This window comes from Neoarius graeffei, chromosome 18 (genome assembly GCF_027579695.1).
Source record: "Neoarius graeffei isolate fNeoGra1 chromosome 18, fNeoGra1.pri, whole genome shotgun sequence".
Taxonomy (NCBI): domain Eukaryota; kingdom Metazoa; phylum Chordata; class Actinopteri; order Siluriformes; family Ariidae; genus Neoarius; species Neoarius graeffei.
The window spans coordinates 53018265-53045935 of NC_083586.1; the positions used below are offsets into that span (position 1 = coordinate 53018265).

At 41.7% G+C, this 27671-nt stretch overlaps 1 protein-coding gene and 3 non-coding genes across 4 annotated transcripts in view; all 4 read right to left on the minus strand.

The window, feature by feature from the left end:
• Positions 1 to 17656, minus strand: part of gyg2 (glycogenin 2) — a 32007-nt gene extending 14351 nt beyond the window's left edge. The window contains exons 1-7 of the mRNA XM_060899553.1: positions 17578 to 17656; positions 12220 to 12361; positions 9964 to 10138; positions 7713 to 7875; positions 7341 to 7467; positions 6822 to 7089; positions 870 to 1031 (exon numbers count right to left, since the gene is read on the minus strand). Of these exons, the coding sequence (XP_060755536.1) occupies positions 870 to 1031; positions 6822 to 7089; positions 7341 to 7467; positions 7713 to 7875; positions 9964 to 10138; positions 12220 to 12361; positions 17578 to 17584 (1044 nt within the window). The 5' untranslated portion in view covers positions 17585 to 17656. The remainder of the gene's footprint in view (positions 1 to 869; positions 1032 to 6821; positions 7090 to 7340; positions 7468 to 7712; positions 7876 to 9963; positions 10139 to 12219; positions 12362 to 17577) is intronic.
• A 3848-nt stretch (positions 17657 to 21504) lies between these two features.
• trnar-ucu (transfer RNA arginine (anticodon UCU)) lies at positions 21505 to 21596 on the minus strand. Its single transcript is given in 2 exon segments — positions 21505 to 21540; positions 21560 to 21596. It is a non-coding gene; the product is annotated as a tRNA-Arg (tRNA).
• A 3120-nt stretch (positions 21597 to 24716) lies between these two features.
• On the minus strand, positions 24717 to 24808 carry trnar-ucu (transfer RNA arginine (anticodon UCU)). Its single transcript is given in 2 exon segments — positions 24717 to 24752; positions 24772 to 24808. It is a non-coding gene; the product is annotated as a tRNA-Arg (tRNA).
• Positions 24809 to 27209: 2401 nt separating this feature from the next.
• On the minus strand, positions 27210 to 27301 carry trnar-ucu (transfer RNA arginine (anticodon UCU)). Its single transcript is given in 2 exon segments — positions 27210 to 27245; positions 27265 to 27301. It is a non-coding gene; the product is annotated as a tRNA-Arg (tRNA).
• Between the last annotated feature and the right edge of the window lie 370 nt (positions 27302 to 27671).

The following is a 27671-nucleotide window of genomic DNA, read 5'->3' on the forward strand; positions in this document are numbered from 1 at the left end:
TTTAATATTTTATCAAAGCTTAAAGATGCACTAAATATTAAGGAAATTGATGTCTAATTGTTGTCTTACATTATGCTCATGTATGTAGGTAGCCTACTAAGCTAATCTGTCAATCATGTCAACCATCAAATTCCATGTAATTTCCACATTAATGACCTTGTAATCTTGGTTAATTTTAATTTTAACAGTGTGACAATGGTGAATTTGCATTGCTTGTATGAGAGAACATATAATTTAACATTTTAATTGCATTTATATTATGTTTTATCCCTGAGATATTGAAAAATCTCCAATCGGCGGCCATTTTGGACGCCATCTTGAATTTCTCAGAGAGCACGAGGTGGATTCCCGGGGACTTTTAGTATGTTATTCCTAAAGGTATTCTGAACATATTCTGAAAAATTCAGCTTGTTACTAATTTGTTCCGGGTTGGACTCAATTTTGAGCTAATGCTCTTGGGCTACAGTATATCCCCGCAGAGGAGATTGTTTGCAGTACAACGTAGAAGAAGAAGGCAGCCTGCTAGTCCTGGAGCTTGAACCACACTCCTTACTTCATCAACCCAGAGCTTGTACTCAGTAGTTCTCATTTTAAGCACACACTGGGCATTTGAACTGAATCGAAATGCAGCTTTTGAGAGTGACTTCAGTAAATCAATGCTATCTGATTTCTAATCTATGGTACTAACCAAAAGTTTGTAATCTCAAATCTAAGATCTAACAGAGAGCCAAAGTACCACTCCTTGATAAACACCTTTAAATGCTCACATATACGGTAGAGTTGGATTCTCAATTGAAAGTCATTTTGCATAAAAGTGTATTCCATTTGAATAAATGTAAATGTAAACAGCTCAGAATCACTCATCTCACCATGTCCTCCAGCTGATGACACGTACTTGAGCTCGGTGTATCCAACGTCAGCTTCCTGAGTGATTCGCTGGGTATTTTCTCTTCTCTGTCCCCGGCCTGAGAGACTGACTCACGCCTATGAGGATGAGGAGTGGTGGGTGAAGCTGCAGAGGGCTGTGATCTCTACAGTAAAAAAAAAAGGAAAGTAAGCAGATATCTACGCTCATATGCCCAGGAATGGACTCTAACCTTGTCTTGTATGTTAAAGCATGCTGAGCAAATATGGATACAGAGCACATGTATGTTCTAGAGGCTAGAGGACTTTTGTGTCAATCAGCGTTTAGGACATATTATGCACATATTGGTATAGGACAAATAATTGCACAACTCTTCATATATTTTTTTAAAGAGTCCAGCAGCTCTGAAAGGAAATCCTTTGATGAGTAAATAAGCATCCACCATAGTTCAAGGCATATTATAAGGGAATAAAACACGATGGCAGTCTGCTGTGATAGTAAAATAATGACAACATTAGAGTATGTCCCGAAGCATTTTATTCTTCTTAGACAGCAGCAATTTACCAACAATTACGATTTTTATTCATTAAATAACATCATTATCCATTTATAGTTATGGTTAATGTGGACAAATGTCCCAAGAAGTTAGCTCTTGTTATCACTTATGCTATAGCAACTACATTGTCTTGCAAAAGTATTCATCCCCCTTGGTGTTTGTCCTGTTTTGTTGCATTACAAGCTGGAATTAAAATGGATATTTGGAGGGTTAGCACCATTTGATTTACACAACATGTATACCACTTTAAAGGTGAAAATTGTTGTTTTATTGTGACACAAACAATAATAAGATGAAAAAACAAAAATCTGGAGTGTGCATAGGTATTCACCACCACCACCACCACCCCAAAAAAAATCAATACTTTGTCGAGCCACCTTTTGCTGCAATTACAGCTGCAAGTCTCTTGGGGTATGTCTCTATTACAGTAGCTTAGCACATCTAGCCACTGGGATTTTTGCCCATTCCTCAAGGCAAAACTGCTCCAACTCCTTCAAGTTAGATGGGTTGCGTTGGTGTACAGCAATCTTCAAGTTATGCCACAGATTCTCAGTTGGATTGAGGTCTGGGCTTTGACTAGGCCATTCCAAGACATTTAAATGTTTCCCTTTAAACCACTCCAGTGTAGCTTTAGCAGTATGTTTAGGGTCATTGTCCTGCTGGAATGTGAACCTTTGTCCCAATCTCAAACCTCTGGCTGACTCAAACAGGTTTTCCTTTCAGAATTACCCTGTATTTAGTGCCATTCATCTTTCCTTCAGTCCTGATTGCCCCCACCATGCTTCACTGTAGGAAAGGTATACTCAGGGTGATGGGAAGTGTTGAGTTTGTGCCACACATGGCATTTCCCATGATGACCAAAAAGTTCAATTTTAGTCTCATTTGACCAGAGAATCTTCTTCCATGTGTTTGAGGAGTCTGCCACATGCTGTTGGGCAAACTCCAAACATCTCATCTCATTATCTCTAGCCGCTTCATCCTGTTCTACAGGGTTGCATGCAAGCTGGAGCCTATCCCAGCTGACTACGGGCGAAAGGCGGGGTACACCCCGGACAAGTCGCCAGGTCATCACAGGGCTGACACATAGACACAGACAACCATTCACACTCACACCTACGGTCAATTTAGAGTCACCAGTTAACCTAACCTGCATGTCTTTGGACTGTGGGGGAAACCGGAGCACCTGGAGGAAACCCACGCGGACACGGGGAGAACATGCAAACTCTACACAGAAAGGCCCTCGCCGGCCACGGGGCTCAAACCCGGACCTTCTTGCTGTGAGGCGACAGCGCTAACCACTACACCACCGTGCCGCCAAACTCCAAACATGTTTTCTTATTTTTTTTCTTGAAGCAATGGATTTTTCTGGCCACTTTTCCATAAAGCCCCACTCTGTGGAGTGTACGGCTTAAAGTGGTCCTATGGACAGATACTCCCATCTCCGATGTGGATCTTTGCAGCTCCTTCAGTGTTATCTTTGATGTCTTTGTTGCATCTCTGATTAATGCCCTCCTTGCCTGGTCTGTGAGTTTTGGTGGGTGGGGCCTTCTATTGTCAGGTTTGTAGTGGTGCCATATTCTTTCCATATTCTATCCATTATCTGTAGCCGCTTATCCTGTACAGCAGGGGTGTCAAACCTGATCCATAAAGGGCCTTGTGGCTGCAGGTTTTCATTCCAGCCATGCAGCAGCACACCTGACTTGGCTCATTCAATCAACTGAACTGTCTTCACACAGTCAAATACTTGCAGCCACACCCACCCTTGATTAAAGGGTGGGTGTGTCAGTTGATTGAATAAGCCAAATCAGGGTGCTGCTGCATGGCTGGAATGAAAACCTGCAGCCACACGGCCCTTTATGGATCAGGTTTGACACCCCTGCTGTACAGGGTCGCAGGCAAGCTGGAGCCTATCCCAGCTGACTATGGGCAAGAGGCGGGGTACACCCTGGACAAGTCGCCAGGTCATCACAGGGCTGACACATAGAGACAAACAACCATTCACACTCACATTCACACCTACAGTCAAATTAGAGCCACCAATTAGCCTAACTTTGGACTGTGGGGGAAACCGGAGCACCCAGAGGAAACCCACGCAGACACGGGGAGAACATGCAAACTCCACACAGAAAGGCCCTCATCAGCCACTGGGCTCAAATCCAAGACCTTCTTGCTGTGAAGCAACAGTACTAACCACTACACCACCGTGCCACCCCCATATTCTTTCCATTTTGCTATAATGGATTTAATGGTGCTCTGTGGGATATTCAAAGTTTGGGATATTTTTTATGACCCAACCCTGATCCATACTTCTTCACAACTTTGTCTCTGACCTGTTTGGAGGCTACTTGGTTTTCATGTTGCTTGCTTAGTAGTGTAGCAGAGTCAGGGTCCTTCCAGAACAGGTTGATTTATACAGACATCATGTGACAGATCATGTGACACTTTGATTGCACACAGGTGGATCTTAATTAACTAATTATGTGACTTATGAAGTGAATTGGTTGGACCAGCTCTTATTTAGGGGTTTCATATGAAAGGGGGTGAATACCTATGCATACTCAAGATTTCTGTTTTTTCATCTTAATTATTGTTTGTGTCACAATAAAACAACAATCTGCACCTTTAAAGTGGTAGGCATATTGTGTAAATCAAATGGCGCTAACCCTCCAAAAATCCATTTTAATTCCAGCTTGTAATGTGACAAAACAGGACAAACACCAAGCGGGATGAATACTTTTGCAAGACACTGTATAAACCCCCTCACCAGCCTCTCTTTTTTCTCTCATTATTGAGAAAGTCTGTTTGGAAGACTTGTCGAAAAGCATAACAGTTACAGTTACAAATCTCTGTAATGAGAGAATCCTTCCAAAATTGCTCAGGTTATGGTCACACTGCAGCAACGATGCATTGCGATGGGTTATCGATGAAAATGAGGTGTTTGGTGGCGATGCTTCCCTGAGTTTCGGTAAGTATTCCCAAACCCATCTGCAAGTATTAGTTTGCCGACAAAAACATCACCACCAAATTTGAGTGCATGCACTGAAATTTTTCGTGACATTTTTGGCCACTCACAAGGTGGAGATACACCAAAAAACAACTCGTGAAGCTTGGAGAACATTCACCATGCATCGCATGATTGGTGGCGATGCTAGCAAATTTTCAACGCCACGTACAACCCCGATTCCAAAAAAGTTGGGACAAAGTACAAATTGTAAATAAAAATGGAATGCAATGATGTGCAAGTTTCAAAATTCCATATTTTATTCAGAATAGAACATAGATGACATATCAAATGTTTAAACTGAGAAAATGTATCATTTAAAGAGAAAAATTAGGTGATTTTAAATTTCATGACAACAACGCATCTCAAAAAAGTTGGGACAAGGCCATGTTTACCACTGTGAGACATCCCCTTTTCTCTTTACAACAGTCTGTAAACGTCTGGGGACTGAGGAGACAAGTTGCTCAAGTTTAGGGATAGGAATGTTAACCCATTCTTGTCTAATGTAGGATTCTAGTTGCTCAACTGTCTTAGGTCTTTTTTTGTCCTGTCTTCCATTTTATGATGCGCCAAATGTTTTCTATGGGTGAAAGATCTGGACTGCAGGCTGGCCAGTTCAGTACCCGGACCCTTCTTCTACACAGCCATGATGCAGTATGTGGTTTGGCATTGTCATGTTGGAAAATGCAAGATCTTCCCTGAAAGAGACGTCGTCTGGATGGGAGCATATGTTGCTCTAGAACCTGGATATACCTTTCAGCATTGATGGTGTCTTTCCAGATGTGTAAGCTGCCCATGCCACATGCACTAATGCAACCCCATACTATCAGAGATGCAGGCTTCTGAACTGAGCGCTGATAACAACTTGGGTCGTCCTTCTCCTCTTTAGTCCGAATGACACGGCGTCCCTGATTTCCATAAAGAACTTCAAATTTTGATTCGTCTGACCACAGAACAGTTTTCCACTTTGCCACAGTCCATTTTAAATGAGCCTTGGCCCAGAGAAGACGTCTGCGCTTCTAGATCATGTTTAGATACGGCTTCTTCTTTGAACTATAGAGTTTTAGCTGGCAATGGCGGATGGCACAGTGAATTGTGTTCACAGATAATGTTCTCTGGAAATATTCCTGAGCCCATTTTGTGATTTCCAATACAGAAGCATGCCTGTATGCGATGCAGTGCCATCTAAGGGCCCGAAGATCACGGGCACCCAGTATGGTTTTCCGGCCTTGACCCTTATGCACAGAGATTCTTCCAGATTCTCTGAATCTTTTGACGATATTATGCACTGTAGATGATGATATGTTCAAACTCTTTGCAATTTTACACTGTCGAACTGCTTTCTGATATTGCTCCACTATTTGTCGGCGCAGAATTAGCGGGATTGGTGATCCTCTTCCCATCTTTACTTCTGAGAGCCGCTGCCACTCCAAGATGCTCTTTTTATACCCAGTCATGTTAATGACCTATTGCCAATTGACCTAATGAGTTGCAATTTGGTCCTCCAGCTGTTCCTTTTTTGTACCTTTAACTTTTCCAGCCTCTTATTGCCCCTGTCCCAACTTTTTTGAGATGTGTTGCTGTCATGAAATTTCAAATGAGCCAATATTTGGCATGAAATTTCAAAATGTTTCACTTTAGACATTTGATATGTTGTCTATGTTCTATTGTGAATACAATATCACTTTTTGAGATTTGTAAACTATTGCATTCTGTTTTTATTTACAATTTGTACTTTGTCCCAACTTTTTTTGGAATCGGGGTTGTATTCACAAACCTATCGTGAGCTGTAGTGTGACCATAGCCTCAAGAAATATCTCATTCCAAAAAAAAAAATCACACAATAGTATAAACATGTACATATTTCTTGATTCTACCATGAGCTGGCCTAATGGTTAGCGTGTCCACCCCTTGATCGGGAGGTCGTGAGTTCTACTTGTGGTCGGGTCATACCAAAGACAATCATTAAAATGGTACCTACTGCTATCTGGCAAGGCACGCTGCAATACAAATGTGAGTGGGGAGTCAGACTTTCTAGGTTACCAGAGGACTAGTCCCCCACTGTACCCCTAGCTGTATAGGCAAGAGGCCAAGGATTATAGAAGCAGAGATCGGTGCTGCCCAATGCACCTTAAGGGCCTGGTTAGTACTAGGACAGGAGACTGCCTGGGGAGACCAGGTCCTGGCATGGGAAGAACTTTGACTTTGATTTCTTTCATCTGTTTATGTGTAATGGCCACTATACAAGTCCCTGTTATAGAAAATAAATGAATGCCTTCTGACCAATCAGAATCAAGAATTCAGCAGTGCTTGGTATAATGGCAAGGAAGGCATTCAAAACATTTCTTACATTTTTAAAAATTTAAATGTTTCACACTGATGCAAGATTGTAGCCTTACATGAGGTGAAGTGGCCACATGGGTGGAACATGGTGCAGCTGTCAACATGCCTAGTTGCTCAATCGGTTTAGATTCCTGAAGCTCATCTACATCATCTGCATGCATTTTTGTTGGACCGTAGTACTCCGCCCACCACAGATTCACATATTTCTCCAAGTTCCTGTTGGAATCCCATTGAGGAACATCAGTGGATGGTTGCTGCTTGTATGGAACATGCCAAGGCTTGTTCCTTCCCAGGAAGTGGACGATCTTTGTTTGATGCCCGTACCTACACAACAGCACACAATCACAGACAAAAAAATTCTTCCTTTCCTTTTCTGATAAAATTCAACAACTGCCATTAGACTTCTGTAGTTAGTGATTTTTTTTTCAATACAGAGAAATGTATTGAAATTCTTCTCCATGGTAATTGCATAAATGCAAGAATATTCCTTTAAGATATACTTTAGCATGTTTGCTCAAGTATTTTGCTTTCACAGCCACAGAAAATGGTTCATGATCATTCTGTTGAACACGTACTTGTGGAAAGCTGGTAAATAGGTATAGATTGCATTGGTGCTAAGGTTGTAAATGAATGGTAGATGCTTATTGATGTCCTTTATTGCCCAGTCACTGAAAAAGGTGTTTAAAAGTCCCTGATCACCTCCTAAAGTCAATCAAACAAACAAGAAAACACAATATTAAAACCATACTTGTGACTGTATGGGTGTTTTATAATATTTTCTCAACCTTAAAATCTTAAATAGCGCTAAGCATGAAAAAATCATTCATTCCTTTATCTTCAGTAACCACTACCCTAGTTATATATCCTGTGGCTATAGTATATCCTTCTAATCCTACTCCTGATTCTCTTTTTCTCCTCCACTCCATCTGTTTCTACCTCAACCTCACCATCAAAGCTGCCACACATCTTGGCATGCTCCAGCAGGCGTGAGTGGGTCTCCAGTGACGGTCTGAATACAAACACACCAGAGTTGAAACAGTCGGGCCAGCCTGGATCCGGAGCCGCAGAGAGCTCTTCTCGTTCAAACAACTCATCGACATTACACAGCACCTGCAAGAGCACATTGAACAATTATTCCACAAAATCAAGTCGTACATGAGCTGATTGTTGACGAGGTGCATAGCGCCGAGTCAGCTATGAGCCACGTACAACGAGATTGAGTGGAATAATTGTTTTATTCTATCCACATTCACTGGATTTTGAGAAACAGAGCATTTTTATTTGTATTTTTTTGCAAATTCGATAAATAAAAACTTTATACAAAATATCTGACAAAATCATTTCCGCTTAGAATGTAAACAAACCGGCAAAATGACAGTAGCAATTTGTGAAAAATGCTATAATAATAATTCTTGAAAAATATTTTTAAAAAAGATACGTTCTTACCATGAAATACTTTCATTCCATATTTAGTTGCCTTTTTTTGTATTTTTTGGGGTTTTGTTTTCGAGTAGAGTTTTTATTTCATCCTCAGTTGGTTCGGTAACATGGTCCGACATTTTCCTCTTCTTCTTCTTCTTTAAGGTTTTTTTTAGTGGTTGGCAAACCAACTTAAAGGTGCATTACCGCCACCAACTGGACTGGAGTGTGGAACAGGAGATATTAAGGGAAATTTCTGTTTCTTTTAAATACTTGATAAAGTGATATATCTGTCTTGGTGCACTCCGCCATTTTGTATTTCTCTACTCACAGTATGTGAGCTAATATCCTAGTAGTAGAGTAGCCAATCAGAGCACCTGATTGCTCTTATCCAGTGAATGTGGGCAGAATAAATCCTGGATATTCTTGAATCGGATTGGTCTGAAGGTGTAGATTAATTTTAGATAATTGCAGGTCTGACAGTAGTTCCAGCTGCTAGGCAAATTACAGGTTTGTATTAGTGTGCTCATTCAAATATGTTCTCATTTCCATATAACAATGCATTTACAGTAACTCTGCATTTCAGACCATCTTTCTGGTTTGTCATGGATTTATAAACACAGATCTATCCTAATGTCATGTCTCTCTGTTTGCTTTGTCGGCAAAGGAACTGTATTTGGGACGTTGTGTACATGAATGATCATTCTTGATTCCCATATCGCACTTCATATCTCTTTAGAATAAACATTGCGTAGATGAACTGGTGGCCCCATACAGTATCTTGGAATATTTGCACTGAGTGGTACAATGTACCAACTTCACCATAAATCACTAATCCATGTGAATGCAGTCTCCTTGAGTCTAAATTCCCACTGTGATAATCGATAATGTTGTTTTCTTCAAGAGATAAACCAAACAAAGACCTAATTTAAGAGTTTATCATTGCCTGAATTATTTTCTTCCAAATTGTCAATACTCAACGATACAATCCACAGATGCATTAAATTATCTCATAACAAATGTTGCCAGACAAAACAAACCTCACCCGGCAGCACTTATTTTATACCTATATGTTGATAATGGTAATATTTCTCAATCATCAGCTGTCAGGATATGGTCCTATGAAAATCCATGACCTTGAGTTTGACATTTCAAAGTCATTCAAGGTTAAAGGTCATGGCAGCAACTGAAAGCCCATATGGGACTTCTTATATGTTGGTAATGGTAAACATCTGGCTATCATGAACCATTTTAAAGTTATAGCCCTTTGAAAACCCATGACCTTGAGTTTGACCTTTCAAGGTCACTCAAGGTCAAAGGTCATGGTGCCAAATGAAAGCCCATATGGCACTTTCTATAAGTTGATGATCTGTCTACTATCAACCGTTTTCAAATTGCAGCCCTCTGAAAATCCATGACCTTGAGTTTGACCTTTCAAGGTCACTCAAGGTCAAAGGTCATGGTGCCAAATGAAAGGCCATATGGGAGTTCCTATATGCTCACAATTGTAAACATCTGTCTATCGGAAACCGTTTTTGAGTTATAATGGAAAATGTTATTTTGACCAACAGATTGACCTTTCCAGTGGCCTGACCCGGTTACCCCCAAAATTTAATCAGGTAATCTATGGACCATTGCCCACCCATCCTGAAAATTTGAAGTCAATTGGTGCAACCGTCTAGATGCTAGATTGTTAACAGACAGACACACAAACAAACTGCACTGATTACAATACCTCACCCCACTTACTCCATCATGGGCGAGGTAATGACTACTCACAAGTGTATCAGCATCCAGGAACACACATTTGGTGTACTGTGTAAGTGTCCAACAATGAAGCTTGGTGAAAGTGGCGCCCAGGTCTGGACGTCCCAACCAGAAGAGGTGAGTCCTGTCCCTGCTGTCCAACATGTCCACCACTATGACCTCATCAAAGACATCTTCTAAAGATAAACTGGACACAAATACAAGGCAGCAGCTGTGCATGAATGATTAGTCACCCAGAACTTGTCTTTATTTGTATATTTACTTGTATATTAAATAATAAAGTCACAGGTCCATTTTTAGCCAACAATAAAAGACATGTGCATCATGCATCATGTAATCTGAATCAAGAAATTCAGATTGTATGAATATACTGATTAGAAACACTCCCCCCTAAAACATGCATACTAAGAGCTAGGTTGTTGGGACAGTTATTGATTCTAGGTTGCAATTTTTCTTCTAAAGACATAAAGGTGTTTATTTGACCCAAGGGAATATTTGCACCTCAAAATTGTACAGGCTTTTGGTGTTATTTTATAGAACCCATAACAGCTGTAATCTAGTTGTTGATATCTTTGATAAGTAACATTTTAAAGCCATATACATTTTTGAGTTCCCTTTGACTAAGGTTCATTGTTAAACGTGTTGTATCAATAAGGGTACAGTCAGTGGCAGCGCTAGAGGGGCGTCCAGGGTGGCACTGGACTAACTGGCCACCCCAGGTGCCACCCCAAAATTTAATTCGCTATTTCTGGCAGTTGATGCTGATTGACATCTCTGTTGAAAGATGCTTTTATTTTGACATCTGTCAATTGAGAACAAAGACAGAGCCGTTGAGACAAGGAGATGTGTATGGAGAGTGTATAGATAGCCTACAAGGAAAACACCGTTTGAAGTAAGTTTCAAGATTTAGTATCAGATTTAAGTTTCCTGAAGAACTTTCACAAAAGTTTAGTTGGTGTGTGGATGCATACTGGCACTTTGGGTCCATGACAGACATCCATCCATTATCTATAGCCACTTATCCTGTACAAGGTCGCAAGGAAACTGGAGGCTATCCCAGCTGACTATGAGCAAGAGGTTGGGTACACCCTGGACAAGTCATGATGTTGTAGTACCATACAGAAAGTTGAACCCTAACTGTGAGATGGCCTAGTGGTTAGTGAGATCTGGCCTAGTGGTTAGTGAGATCTCAAGTTCTACTCATGGTTGGGTCATATCAAAGACCCATGAGGCACGCTGCAATACAGATATGAGTAGGGAGTCAAGCTCTCGTGGTTACCAGAGTACCAGCCCCCCACTGTAACCCTAGCTATATAATAGGTGAGAGGCTGAAGGCTACTGAAAGGGAGATCCATGCCACCCATTGTGCCTCAAGGGCCTGGTTAGTACTGGGACAGGAGACTGCCTGGGAAGAGCAGGTTCTCGCACGGGAAGGGGAAGTTGGTTCTTTACTGTAGGGGGTTCTTGGGTGGAATGGTGGTGTAGTGGTTAGTGCTGTCGCCTCACAGCAAGAAGGTTCTGGGTTCGTGCCCAGTGGCTGACAGGGGGGCCTTTCTGTGTGGAGTTTGCATGTTCTCCCCATGTCTACATGGGTTTCCTCTGGTTTCCCCCACAGTTCAAAGACATGCAGGTAGGTTAACATGGGGTGGCCTTGGGCTGAAGTGCCCTTGAGCAAGGTACTTAACCCCTAACTGCTCCCTGGGCGCTGTAGTATGGCTGCCCACTGCTTTGGGGGGGTTCACTGCTTCAGATGGGTTAAATGCAGAGGATGAATTTCACTGTGCTTGCGTGTGACAAATAAAGGCTTCTTCTTCTTCCCCTTCAAGGAACTCTACATAGAAGTTCTCCAAGAGTGACAAACCAGTTCAGGTGCTGGATCGATATTTTTTAAATAGTAAACTGGAGTTGCATGGCCTGCATTTGCATACCAGAACAGGATTTGCTCTAATGTTTTATGATGCAAAAAAACTTTCACAAATAACGTTTGTCAAATGCCCAATGCAACATTATATTTTCAATCAGAGTTTCAACACTTTCAGATTCTTAAAAGAATGCACATAAATACTCCAGTGATTTCATTACAAAAACACATTTTATAAAGTATAAGGGCCTCTTTCAGTTATACTTGTTTCCACCTGTTTTTAATGCACACAATAATGTTTGGCAGCTAACGGGCACCAGTTAACCACGCACAAATGAAGTAACGCTGGTTTTAACTGTCTTTTTTTTTTCATTAAGAAGCCATTTTCACTTTAAGTACTCTCTTACCGTGCCTCTGTGCTAATGCTGGGAGAAACCATCACCACCAGTTTTCGAGTTGTTCCATGCCTTCGCAAGCACTTGCCCACCACTAGACTCCCCATGCAGTAGGCATCACTAGTAGCCAGGGTCACAAAGGCCTGGTTAACCTCTAATACAGAATGACAGACAAGAAAATAGTTAATAGGCATGAAATGAAAAGGGTAAGTCTGAAGAAACTGGAGAGATCCACAACTCGGTTAGAGGAAACTGTTCATACACATACATGTCAACCTTTGGTCAATCAAACCTGTATAACCAACCTCCAAAATCCGTATTTCCCTTATAAAATCCGTATAAGATGCAAATTAAAATAATTTACCTAAAATTTGAATGATAATTAACAATGATATATCCCAGTTACTTTTTATTCAATATTAATAACAATAAACCTTCAGAATGAATACAAAGCTCCAATGTTTGACAAAAACACACAGTGTTATCAGCGTAGTTATGAAGGAAATACTTCGTTGTTTGGAGACAGGTTTCACCAAGCGGATATTATGCGCGAGACTTCATATTAGCCACAAAGTCAGAAAAATCTGTTCGTAAAATTACGTTATAATGACCAAATACAATGAAAAGTATTTTTCCAGTCTCACCTGTGAAAGGTAATCCCATGTGATCTCGTTTGGACGGTAAACCTGTTGGTACAGTTAAACGCAGCACATGAATGAGGCATCTTTATTCTCGGCTACTGTCTAGACGCTATACCAGAGATGGTTGAAGAATCTCCACTTTGCCACATCCAATATGGCAGCGAGGATGACGTATGATTCTATGCAGAAGGCGGCGTCTATGTTTATATGTCTATGACTTCCCGGTTGGCGGGATTCTCGCAATGCGGTGTGCGCATGATCAAAAGTGGAACGAAGTCTCGCTACCACAAGATAACGCGTGATTTCATAAGACTCTTTACTGGCTGTCTTGTGCTTTCTGTGGTGTACAGTACGTTTGTAAATGTTATGCGCTCTTTTATCATCGTGGGAATTGATTATAGCTCTAAATAAATATTGAAGTTTTTTTAAAGAATCCGTATAACTATTTATACGCCCGTATACTACGTTTATTGAATCAAATCCGTATAAAATACGGACATTCCGTATAGGTTGACATGTATGCATACAACAACCAAAACTCAGACACTCCACAAAGCTGGGCTTTATAGAATAGTGGTGAGCCTTATGGAATATCATTTGGAGTTTGTCAAAATAAATATTGAACACTTGGCAAATGTGGGAAAAGCTTTTGAAGTCTAATGCAACCAAAATTTAACTTATTGGCCTCGGTGCAAAGCTCTGCTCAACACTGCTCAAGAACATGAAAGCACAGTGAAGCACGGTGGTGGAAGCATTTTGTTGAGAGTTACCCTTGTCTTCTTGGCTGTTTCTCTAACTAATCCCCTATTTGTTTGGTCCCTGATTTTTGGTGGACAGCATAGTTTGTGTTGTAGTCAAGATCACCTAAACTGAGACCAAGTCATGACCAAGACCAAAATGTATCGAGACCAAGACAAGACTAAGACTTTGAGGGGTTGAGATCAAGTCAAGACCAAGACCAAGGCAGGGCGAGACCGAGTCAAGACCAGGACCAGACCAGTGTGTGTGAAGGGGGTGGGGGAGGAGTGATAGCTGTTAACAAGAAGAAATTTTTCAAATTAGCATTGAGTCACGTTATTGGTTGCATTTGAAGCAGGAAATTTTAAATCCAATCACTGTAATGATGCCAACAAATACATCAGACAATGCACAGACAATATTTTAGTGAAATCCCTGTAGTTGTGGTCTTGGAACTACTCCTTTAATTATCTAGATAGAATATACTTGTGTAAGAACATCAGTATTTTCTCCTCCGCTCTCTCATACCAGGCGGATTGTTGAACAGAAATGACAATGTCAGCGATACTTTATTAAGTCCAAATGCCTCTTGCCATAGCTTATTAATACAAATTATTCTATCCATATTCACTGGATATGAGCAATTGTGCGCTCTGATTGGCTACTCTACTACTAGGATATCAGCTCATATACCGTGAGTAGAGAAAAACAAAATGGCGGAGCATGTTGCTGAACCAACCGAGGACGAAATAAAAACTCAACTCAAAAACAAAACCCTAAAAAAATTTTTAAAAAGCAGCAAAATATGTAACGAAAGTATTTAATGGTAAGAACGTATCTTTTTTTTTAAGAATTATTATTATTATTGCATTTTTGACAAATTTTTACTGTCATTTCAACGGTTTGTTTACATTCTTTGTCTTTCAGCATTAAACTATGTTGAATTTTTTTGGACTGGTTCAAAAGCTCAAAGAAGTTTGAAAATTACAGAACTGAAATGGGGGCGGCACGGTGGTGTAGTGGTTAGTGCTGTCGCCTCACAGCAAGAAGGTCTGGGTTTGAGCCCTGTGGCCGGCGAGGGCCTTTCTGTGCAGAGTTTGCATGTTGTCTGTGTGGGTTTCCTCTGGGTGCTCCGGTTTCCCCCAAAGACATGCAGGTTAGGTTAACTGGTGACTCTAAATTGACCGTAGGTGTGAATGGTTGTCTGTGTCTATGTGTCAGCCCTGTGATGACCTGGCGACTTGTCCAGGGTGTACCCCGCCTTTCACCCGTAGTCAGCTGGGATAGGCTCCAGCTTGCCTGCGACCCTGTAGAACAGGATAAAGTGGCTAGAGATGATGAGATGAGAACTGAAATGGCCAAGGAAGAATTAAATAAATGTATAAAGATATTCTATGCCTCGGCACAACAGCAAGACGGCACTTTCCACAAAAAAACAACGCTAAAGTCAAGTCTTGCAGCCATCAATAGGTTTTTAAGAAGTCCGCCTAAGCGGAAATTATTTTTTCAGACGTTTTGTATAAAGTTTTATTTATCGAATTTGTCTCATCTCATCTCATTATCTCTAGCCGCTTTATCCTGTTCTACAGGGTCGCAGGCAAGCTGGAGCCTATCCCAGCTGACTACGGGTGAAAGGTGGGGTACACCCTGGACAAGTCTTCAGGTCATCACAGGGCTTTATCGAATTTGTAACAAATAAAAATAAAAATGCTCTGTTTCTCAAAATGCAGTGAATGTGGAAAGAATAAAACAGTTATTCCACTCAATCTTGTCATACATGGGTTTTAGCCAACTTGGTGTGACGCGACTCGTCGGCTATCAGCTCATGTACGACTGGATTGCGTGGAATAACTGTTAAATATCCTTTAACGCAAGCTTGATGAGTCTGAAGTCTTTGGAAATTTAATGGCAGTCTTGTCTCTCTGATCTTCTCTCTAGCAGACCAAAGAAACAGATGGCTGCTACATGAATGAAATGTCACCAAATACTGGATGGCAATCAAGGTCATAATAACTGAAGATCTATGTTGGCATGCAGACTAAAAACTAATTATATAGTTCATGCTTTCAATAGCAACACTTCATTCAGTAAGCTATATGAAAAAGGTTATTAAAATAGACTAGCCTTCTGTGAACTTGGAGTAGTTGCTATGAAGATATTCTTTGAACAAACTCTTATACATTTGTTGATATACAGTTGGGTCCATATATATTTGGACACTGACACAAATTTTCTTTTTTTACCTGTTTACTGAAACATATTCAAGTTATAGTTATATAATGGACATGGACATAAAGTCCAGACTTTCAGCTTTCATTTGAGGGTATCCACATTAAAATTGGATGAAGGGTTTAGGAGTTTCAGCTCCTTAACATGTGCCACCCTGTTTTTAAAGGGACCAAAAGTAATTGGACAATTGACTCAAAGGCTATTTCATGGGCAGGTGTGGGCAATTCCTTCGTTATGTCATTCTCAATTAAGCAGATAAAAGGCCTGGAGTTGATTTGAGGTGTGGTGTTTGCATTTGGAAGATTTTGCTGTGAAGAAAACATGCAGTCAAAGGAGCTCTCCATGCAGGTGAAACAAGCCATCCTTAAGCTGCGAAAACAGAAAAAAAAACATCCGAGAAATTGCTACAATATTAGGAGTGGCAAAATCTACAGTTTGGTACATCCTGAGAAAGAAAGAAAGCACTGGTGAACTCATCAATGCAAAAAGACCTGGATGCCCACAGAAGACAACAGTGGTGGATGATCGCAGAATAATTTCCATGGTGAAGAGAAACCCCCTCACAACAGCCAACCAAGTGAACAACACTCTCCAGGAGGTAGGCGTATCAATATCCAAATCTACTATAAAGAGAAGACTGCATGAAAGTAAATACAGAGGGTTCACTGCACGGTGCAAGCCACTCATAAGCCTCAAGAATAAAAAGGCTAGATTGGACTTTGCTAAAAAACATCTAAAAAAGCCAGCACAGTTCTGGAAGAACATTCTTTGGACAGATGAAACCAAGATCAACCTCTACCAGAATGATGGAAAGAAAAAAGTATGGTGAAGGCGTGGTACAGCTCATGATCCAAAGCATACCACATCATCTGTAAAACACGGCGGAGGCAGTGTGATAGCTTGGGCATGCATGGCTGCCAGTGGCACTGGGTCACTAGTGTTTATTGATGATGTGACACAGGACAGAAGCAGCTGGATGAATTCTGAGGTATTCAGAGACATACTGTGTGCTCAAATCCAGCCAAATCCAGCCAAACTGATTGGTCAGTGTTTCATAATACAGATGGACAATGACCCAAAACATAAAGCCAAAGCAACCCAGGAATTTATAAAAGCAAAGAAGTGGAATATTCTTGAATGGCCAAGTCAGTCACCTGATCTCAACCCAATTGAGCATGCATTTCACTTGTTAAAGACTAAACTTCAGACAGAAAGGCCCACAAACAAACAGCACCTGAAAACCGGTGCAGTAAAGGCCTGGCAGAGCATTAAAAAGGAGGAAACACAGCGTCTGGTGATGTCCATGAGTTCAAGACTTCAGGCAGTCATTGCCAACAAAGGGTTTTCAACCAAGTATTAGAAATGAACATTTTATTTACAATTATTTAATTTGTCCAATTACTTTTGAGCCCCTGAAATGAAGGGATTGTGTTTAAAAAATGCTTTAGTTCCTCACATTTGTATGCAATCATTCTGTTCAACCCACTGAATTAAAGCTGAAAGTCTGAACTTCAACTGCATCTGGATTGTTTTGTTCAAAATTTATTGTGGTAATGTACAGAACCAAAATTAGAAAAATGTTGTCTCTGTCCAAATATTTATGGACCTAACTGTATTGATGTTAGCTTCTAGATCTTAGATACATACGCTATGAGTGAGAGTACAGTCTTTTGACTTCCATTTCTTATTTTGTGGACCACGTGAATTGTCTGAGATCAGAAAAATGAACTGTAAACCATTTCTACTTGAATCATGCACTTACCTGGCATTTTCTGTCTTGTTCTGTTGTCCTATCCTGCTGGCGTCTTCAGAGCTGGAAGCAAATTCAGGCCACAAAATCCAGCAAGCACAAAGTTCCTTGCGTAGCCAGCTGCTGTGCTGAGACCAGTGCTGTCACTCTGTGTCACGTTGCATTCTTCGAGAATCAAGTTGACTGGCTATATCTAGAAATCACTTCTATAGCCAAGGCTGCATAGCTTATGCCCCTGTGTGGTGTGAAGCAAACTGAAACTCAATCACTCATAACCGTAACTCCAGATGTCAACATGTTAAATAAAAGTTCAGTGTGGTCTCTGGGTCATGAGACTTTGGTCATTTAACTGCACCACCATAGTTGACATGGAAACCTGGAGTAAGCTAAATATAAGGGATTTCTATCTTCATAGCATTATATCTTTATAGCATCCTAAAGCTTTAAAGCATTCCTATAAATGGTCCCTTTGCAATATCATTATGTTAATTAATTTGGAATATTTCCAAATCGACTCAAGTGAGGGACATTTCAAGCAGATGATGAAGTCTAATCATGAGCTTGAACAAGCTGTAAAGGTTTAAAACACTAATCAGAAAATATTCAGCAATAAGATGGTACTGTATTATGCACTGCCCTGAAGAATTATTTTCCTTCTAACAGTCTGTCCCAAAGCACTTTATTCCCCTTATATGCAAACGCCCAATACTCTTGCAATTCCAGTTTTTAATCTGTTAATGATATGTCATACTTTTTATCCATTTACAGTTACACTTAATGTTGTGGCTTGTCCATGAAACAAATTACTTCCTGCTATCACTTCTATTTTTGGCGCTATAAACAGCCATATCCTCACCACCGTCTCTTTGTTCTGTCGTCAACTTAATCAGACAAAATAATAATAATAAAAAGAAGACTTTGTCACATGTACATTAGAGCACAGTGAAATTCTTTCTCTGCAATTAACCCATCTGAAGCAGTGAACACACACCCAGAGCAGTGGGCAGCTGTGCTGCAGTGCCCAGGGAGCCGTTAGGGGTTAGTGCCTTGCTCAAGGGCACCTCAGCCATGGATGTTCACTCTCCCCACCCACATATTTTTCTGTTGGTCCAGGGAATCAAATCAACAACTTTTTGGTCCCAAAGCTACTTCTCTAATCTTTAGGGCATGGCTGCCCTATAAAAGGTAGCTACTGTACTCTCCGCGAGGTGGCCAAGTGGTTAGAGCGCTTGGCCGCTAAGCGAACGGTCCCTGGTTCGAGCCTCGACTCAGACGGTGATCTGGGGCTCGCCTCCTGTCCACCCAGCAGTGAATGGGGACCTGGTGGAAACACTGGGGAAGTTAAGGCGGCAAGGAAAGGAACTGGCCACCCTACCTCACCATGCCGATGGCCCAGGACAAGTGTGCTCTCTAACAGGCACTCCCCAACATATGTACGAAAATGTATATGGGACTCTTTGACTTTTTGACTGTACTCTCCCCATGGGGGAATCAAACCCACAGGAAAATAAATTGCCAACTATACTAGCAAGGTGTTGAAGAAAAGACAAATGGGATTCAAACACACATGTGTAATAGATTAGTCATCCAAAAAAGTCTAGACTTTGGTGGGACTCAAATCATTCCACCAAGTGTTACTTAGAAGGCCAATGCACTATCTATTGCACTACACTAAGCTAGAAAAAAAAAAAAACTTAGAAAAGCATAGAAAAAAAAGAAACACTTGCCATGTTTCCAAAGTTCCTGTGGTGGAAAATGTATTGGCTCTTACAAAGAATGCCACTGGAGACTCTTCCATAAATGTTACATAAACTTCACTATATTACCGATTATATATTTTGTGTCATTAAATAACAGCACGGTTTTAATCTGTTTATTCGGCTTAGCTTATGTGGTGCAATTATCTGCTATACTCTGTGTCTCTGTGTTAGCTGTTACTCTAAAAGCAATAAGGGGGAAGCCATGGCATAATAGTTAGAGAAGCAGCTTTGGGACCAAATGTTTGGTGGTTTGAGTCCCTGGACTAACAGGAATGGACTCAATCCCTGGGCTTCCACATGACAAGCAGGGATACTGTCTACTATACTAACAAGGAATCATTGGTGAGGTCTCCTGAAGATGGCATTCAAGCATATGCATGTAGAAGGCCATCACTTTAAACACCTCTTTTTCATAAAACTTTTACTCTGGTGGGACTCAAACCCACAACCTTTGAATCACTCCACTAAGTAGTCTAGTGCACTATCCATTGCGCTACAGAGCCACGCAACAGTAGTGCTAATAGATTAGAATGTCTGCTAATGCTTATAATGTCATGTTTTATCCACTTATACTTGATGTTGTGGATTGTCTCATCTCATTATCTGTAGCCGCTTTATCCTGTTCTACAGGGTCGCAGGCAAGCTGGAGCCTATCCCAGCTGACTATGGGCGAAAGGCGGGGTACACCCTGGACAAGTCACCAGGTCATCACAGGGCTGACACATAGGCCAAGTTTACATTAGACCGTATCTGTCTCTTTTTCTTCGCGGATGCACTGTCCGTTTACATTAAAACGCCTGGAAACGCCGGGAAACATGAATCCGCCAGGGTCCACGTATTCAATCCAGATCGTGTCTGAGCCGGTGCTGTGTAGACATTCAGAATATGCGGATACGCTGTGCTGAGCTCTAGCTGGCGTCGTCATTGGACAACGTCACTGTGACATCCACCTTCCTGATTCGCTGGCGTTGGTCATGTGACGCGACTGCTGAAAAACTTCCGCCTTGTATCACCTTTCATTAAAGAGTATAAAAGTATGAAAATACTGCAAATACTGATCATTGTGTAGTTATGATTGTCTTTAGGCTTGCCATCCTTCCACTTGCAAGTGGTAAGTGATATGCACTGAGATCACACACACAGCGGCTCAGTCCCGAATCACTGCTCGTGCGCTATACTCGCGCGCTCTGTGAGCTGCGCAGGGCCGGAGTGCGCACCCTCCAGAGGGCACTCGCTGTTCAGGGCGGAGTGATTTGGAGCGCAGGATGCCTGCGGAGCCGAGCGTATCCGTGTTGCTGTGTGCACGCGAATCGTGTATTGGTGTTGCTGTGTGCACGCTAATCGTTTTAAAAACATTAATCTGATGATCTGCTCTAATGTAAACCCCACCATAGACAACCATTCACACCTACGGTCAATTTAGAGTCACCAGTTAACCTAACCTGCATGTCTTTGGACTGTGGGGGAAACTGGAGCACCCGGAGGAAACCCACGTGGACAACATGCAAACTCTACACAGAAAGGCCCTCGCCGGCCACGGGACTCAAACCCAGACCTTCTTGCTGTGAGGTGACAGCGCTAACCACTACACCACCATGCTGCCCTTTGTGGATTGTCCATAAAACAAATTACTTCCTGCTATCACTTCTATTTTTGGAGCTATAAAGAGACATTTCCTCGCCAGCCTCTCTTCAACTTAATCAGACTAATAATAAGAATAATAAGCCTTTATTTGTCACATGTACATTAGAGCACAGTGAAGTTCTTTCTCTGCATTTAACCAATCTGAAGCAGTGAACACACACCCAGAGCAGTGGGCAGCAGTGCCCAGTGAGCAGTTAGGGGTTAGTGCCTTGCTCAAGGGCACCTCAGCCATGGATGCTCACTCTCCCAACCCACATATTTCCCTGTTGGTCCAGGGAATCAAACCAACAACTTTTTGGTCCAGGGAATCAAACCAACAACTTTTTGGTACCAAAGCTGCTTCTCTAACTTTTAGGCCATGGCTGCTCTATAAAAGGTAGCTAAGCTCCCCATGTGGGACTAAACCCTGGTCTTCTACAGGAAGAGATACTGCCGACTACGCTAACAAGGTGTTGAAGGCAAGATGAAGATGGGATTCAAACACACATACAATGGATTAGTTGTCCAACACCTTAGCCACCTCTTCATAAAACCTTGACTCTGGTGGGACTTGAACCCACAACCTTTGAATCACTCCAAAAAGTGATACTTAGAAGTCCAATGCACTATCCATTGCGCTACAGAGCCGTGATAAAGAGAAAGCAAGCTTAGAAAAGTGTAGGGGAAAAAAAAACACGAACGCTTGCCATGTTTCCGAGGTGGAAAACGTAGTGGCTCTTACAAAGAACAACACTGGAGACTCTTTCAAAAATGCTACATAAACTTCACCATATTACTGATTATATATTTTATGTCATTAAATAACAGCAGTTTTTTTAATCTGTTTATTCGGCTTAGCTTATGTGGTGCAATTATCTGCTATACTCTGTGTCTCTGTGTTAGCTGTTACTATTGAAACAATAAGGGGGAAGCCATGGCATAATAGTTAGAGAAGCAGCTTTGGGACCAAATGGTTTCTGGTTTGAGTCCCTGAACCAACAGGAATGGATCAAGTGCCCTTAAGCAAGGCATCTATCCATTCTCTGTATTTAACCTGTCTCAAGCAGTGAACAAACACACATATGCACCTGCAACTCCCAGGGAGGGGAATTCAAGGGCACTTCAGCCCTAGAGAGACAGGAAAGTGCTGTTCATTCACTTCCCCCCCACATATTTTCCTGCTGGTCCAGGGAATCAAACCAACAACCTTTTGGTCCCAACGCTACTTCGCGAACCTTTAGGCCATGGCTACCCTGTAAAATGTAGCTAATCTCGCCTATGGGAGACTCAAACCCTAGTCTTCCACAAGACAGGAAGAGATATTGCCAACTATTGACCCATCCCACGTGACATCACGACAAATGCGGCCGCCATTTTGGACATGAACTACCAGTAGTCTACCACAGCCAACAACGAGGAACAATGGCGAAGCATCGAAAGGAATATAGCCATCAAAGAAAGTTTTTACTTTCAGCAAGACTTCCATCATGCCATTATATTGTTGTGCACCTGGATGTAGTAACCATCAACACACAAGGCAAGATTTATCATTTTATCGGATCCCGACAGATGCTGACCGACGGAGAAGATGGATAGCGGCTATTAACAGGAAAGATTGGCAGCCCTCCGCATACCAGCGCTTGTGTAGTGACCACTTTGTTGAAGGTAAGATGAATAAAATTAGCCAGAAAAGGCATTACATTGCTGTTAACATTTTGTGGCGGCGAGTGTGTAACCAAATAGGTTAAAATAACCCATTGTAACCTCTTTGTTCTTCTGTAGTAGCTATTAGCTAACGACATTAGCTAACGTTGTGTTCCTTTGCTGTTGGTAGACTGTAGGACAGATCAGAGGTAATGTCCTACAAATAAGTGTTCAAAACAAGAGGAACATGTATTTGTCTCTTAAATCCAGGCCGTTCCCTGTAATCTGTAACAACGGTTGGAGAAAGTAATGGCAAATAGTGAGTGCACAAACCATAGAAGGTAAACTGTACACAGCGCCAGGGCAGTGTGATGGTATGTCTACTTTTAGATTGTGTTAGCTTATCAATGAACACACTCGTCACTCGATGAGTTTCACGTCTTTACGACGGATACTTAAATGTGTGTTAGGTATTATTGTTGCAGTCTAAGCAGTCATTGTAGCAGCTAGATGAGCGAGAACCGAAAGGGTCTGTGCCATAAACCGTTATTTCTGTACGGCATTGCTAATGTGTCATTACTGTTGTTATTGCAGGCAAGAAAAGCAACAACCCCTTATCTCCGGACTACGTGCCCAGTGTGTTCAAGTATCTGACGTCTCCACAAAAATGACGGGCAGAAACCAGCCTTGAGAAGTTTCACCAACGTCAGGATCTTAAGAGTCCACTTCATGTCCAAAATGGCGGTCGCGTTTACGAAGGTCACGTGAGTGGGAAGGGTCAATACTAACAAGGTGTCGAAGGCAAGACGAAGCTGGGATTCAAACACAGATGTGCAATGGATTAGTCATCCAATAAAACCCTGGCTCGGGTGGGACTCAAGCCCACAACCTTTGAATCACTCTACCAAAGATTACTTAGAAGGCCAATGCACTAACCATTGCAAAAGGCAAAGGGGAGTCCCATATACAATTTGTACATTGGGGGAGTGCCTGTTAGAGAGCACACTTGTCCTGGGCCATCAGCATAGTGAGGTAGGGTGGCCAGTTCCTTTCCTCGCCACCTTTAACTTCCCCAGTGTTTCCACCAGGTCCCCATTCACTGCTGGGTGGACAGGGAGCAAGCCCCAGATCCCCATCGAGCCGAGGCTCGCACCAGGGACCATTCGCTTAGCGGTCAAGCACTCTAACCACTTGGCCACTTGCGCTCCGCTAACCATTGCACTACAGAGCCAAAAAGCTTGCCATGTTTCCAAAGTTCTGCAAAGTTCCTGCAGTGGCTCTTACAAAAAAACAGCACTGGAGACTCTTTCAAAAATGTTACGTAAACTTCACCATATGACTGATTATATATTTTATGTCATTAAATAACGCAGGTTTTTTTAATCTGTTTATTCGGCTTAGCTTATGTGGTGCAATCATCTGCTATTCTCTGTGTCAGCTGTTACTATAGAAACAATAATATATTAGAACAAGCTCATTAATGCCATAAGCCCACGAGAATATAACATTTCACTTTATATTTCACTTTTCACTTCATATTAAGGTTCAACATGTCAAAAGGTTAAATGGCTTTATTCAGTTTGTTCATTATTGGCATCAACCGGGTGCATCAATCACAGACTACTGCTCAGATTGTCCATAAAACAAATTACTTCCTGCTATCACTTCTATTTTTGGAGGTATAAAGAACCATTTCCTCACCAGCATTTCTTCAACTTAATCAGACTAATAATAAGAATAAGCCTTTATTTGTCACATGTACATTAGAGCACAATGAAATTCTTTCTCTCCATTTAACCCATTTGAAGCAGTGAACACACACCCAGAGCAGTGGGCAGCAGTGCTGCAGTGCCCAGGGAGAAGTTAGGGGTTAGTGCCTTGCTCAAGGGCACCTCAGCCATGGATGCTCGCTCTCCCAACTCACATATTTTCCCATTGGTCCAGGGAATCAAACCAACAACCTTTTGGTCCCAAAGATCCCCATGGAGGAATCAAACTATGGTCTTCCACAGGAAGAGATATTGCTGACTATACCAACAAGGTGTTGAAGGCAAGACAAAGATGGTAGTCAAACACAATGAACTAGTTGTTCAACACCTTAACCACCTCCACTTCATAAAACCTTGACTCTGGTGGGACTCGAACCCACAACCTTTGAATCACTCCACCAAGTGTTACTTAGAAGTCCAATGCGCTATCCATTGCGCTACAGAGCCACAGTGCAGTAAAGCTTGCCATGTTTCCAAAGTTCTGCAAAGTTCCTGCAGTGGCTCTTACAAAAAACTGACACTTGAGACTCTTCCGTAAATGGTACGGTACATAAACTTCAAAATGTATACTGTTCCTACTCATCAGGTGACACTGGGCATACTTAACAACCTCTGCTTTCTCTCTCTTTCTCTCCCCCCCGAGTTACATGTCAATCCTGAGATTGAGATGCTGATCTCTTCTGCTCCTCGGACCTGCCTAATCCATCCTGATGCCCTGTGTCTGGCTGGAGTCTCATCGCATTGCTCCTGTAGAGGACGGCCCCATGTGAACAGTTGAAAGTCACACCTGGAGGACGCTCTGGACACTTACAGCTTTATTAGCTGAGGACTACAGTTGGCTTGCTAACTTTAGGACTGCAGTTGTCATGAACAGATTTGCATTCGAGTTTCCATCAGTGAAGAGTTTATAACATCAACGAAGCTGACTTCATGTTAAAACTGTTATAATCACATTGTCTGTTATCACCCAAATGAGGATGGGTTCCCTTTTGAGTCTGGTTCCTCTCGAGGTTTCTTCCTCATGTCGTCTGAGGGAGTTTTTCCTTGCCACTGTCACCATAGGCTTGCTCATTGGGGAAAGATTAGGGATAAAATTAGCTCATGTTTAAAGTCATTAAAATTCTGTAAAGCTTCTTTGCGACAATGTCTATTGTTAAAAGCGCTATACAAATAAACTTGACTTGACGTCACCATATTACTGATTACAGGTAGTCGTCGACTTACGACTGCGTTTGGTTACGACTGACTGGTCGTAAACCAATCTGGTCGTAAGTCGGCCTATGTTAAATGAACGTAAGTACCGGTATATTGTGATGTGTAATGATATTGTAATCATCTTAAAGTCTTATTTTATCAACATTTTCTTATTTCATTACCTTGGCTCATTATTTGGTTTAAGTCAAACACTGCATACTACACTGCGTACAGTACAATTCGTTTAATACCGTATGTGCAAAACAAAAAATACGAAATACAGGTGTGAAAAATAGAAAACATTTTAGTTTGAAACATACCAAAATACAAATGTAAAACATAGCAAAATACAAAATTTAGTGACCGCTGGCATCACTAGTGCTTGGCTGTGGGTCGTCTACATCATCATCAGCTGTTGCAGCGCTCGGGCTGGCGGGAGCATTTGCTCGTTTCATAAACCAGGAGCTGGGGCGGAAACTGTATGACGGAGTGCGCGAGGGACCGCGAGAGAGAGACTGCGCATGTGCCTGGAGCTGGGGCGGAAACTGTTGTACGCGGTGAGAGGCGCTGCCGGGACCTGGGGCGGAAACTGTCATACGCTCAGCTAGCTCAGCTGGGAAACACTTGCCAGTCATAACCAGACGGTCGTAAAGTCGATCGGTCGTAAGTCGCATAGGTCGTAAGTCGGCGACTACCTGTATATGTTTTATGTTGTTAAATAACAGCAGGTTTTTTAATCTGTTTATTCGGCTTAGCTTATGTGGTGCAATTATCTGCTATACTCTGTGTCAGCTGTTACTATAGAAACAATAATATATTAGAACAAGCACATTAAGTCTATAAACCCACGAGACTATAACATTTCACTTTATATTTCACTTTTCGTGGGCGGCACGGTGGTGTAGTGGTTAGCGCTGTCGCCTCACAGCAAGAAGGTCCTGGGTTCGAGCCCTGGGGCTGGCGAGGGCCTTTCTGTGTGGAGTTTGCATGTTCTCCCCGTGTCCGCGTGGGTTTCCTCCGGGTGCTCCGGTTTCCCCCACAGTCCAAAGACATGCAGGTTAGGTTAACTGGTGACTCTAAAGTGAGTGTGAATGGTTGTCTGTGTCTATGTGTCAGCCCTGTGATGACCTGGTGACTTGTCCAGGGTGTACCCCGCCTTTCGCCCGTAGTCAGCTGGGATAGGCTCCAGCTTGCCTGCGACCCTGTAGAAGGATAAAGTGGCTCGAGATAATGAGATGAGATTTCACTTTTCGCTCCGTATTAAGGTTCAACATGTCAAAAGGTACTATGAGATTGAGTGGAATAACTGTTTTATTCTATCCACATTGACTGGATTTTGAGAAAGAGCATTTTAATTTTAATTTTTTGCAAATTCCATAAATAAAAACTTTATACAAAACATACGACAAAATAATTTCCGCTTCAGCGGACTTCTTAAAATCCTATCGATGGCTGCACGAATTGACTTTAGAGTTGTTTTTTTGTACAAAGTGCGATCTTGCTGAGGTATAGAATAGCTTTAGACACATTTAATTCTTCCTCGGACATTTCAATTCTGTAATTCCACATGACAAGCAGAGATATTATCTATTGTACTAATAACACGCACGTAGAGCAGTCCGTCACTTTAACCACCTCTTCTTCATAAAAGCATTGACTCTGGTGGGACTCGAACCTACAACCTTTGAATTTCTCCACCAGGCATTACTTAGAAGTCCAATGCGCTATCCATTGCGCTACAGAGCCACTTTAATTTAAAATAAATAAATAAGATAAAAAAAAACTTATAGCAGGAATATATTGACTTGACCATATTACTGATTATATACAGTTAGGTCCATATATATTTGGACACTGACACAAATTTTGTTTTTTTTACCTGTTTACTGAAACATATTCAAATTATAGTTATATAATGGACATGGACATAAAGTCCAGACTTTCAGCTTTCATTTGAGGCTATCCACATTAAAATTGGATGAAGGGTTTAGGAGTTTCAGCTCCTTAACATGTGCCACCCTGTTTTTAAAGGGACCAAAAGTAATTGGACAATTGACTCAAAGGCTATTTCATGGGCAGGTGTGGGCAATTCCTTCGTTATGTCATTCTCAATTAA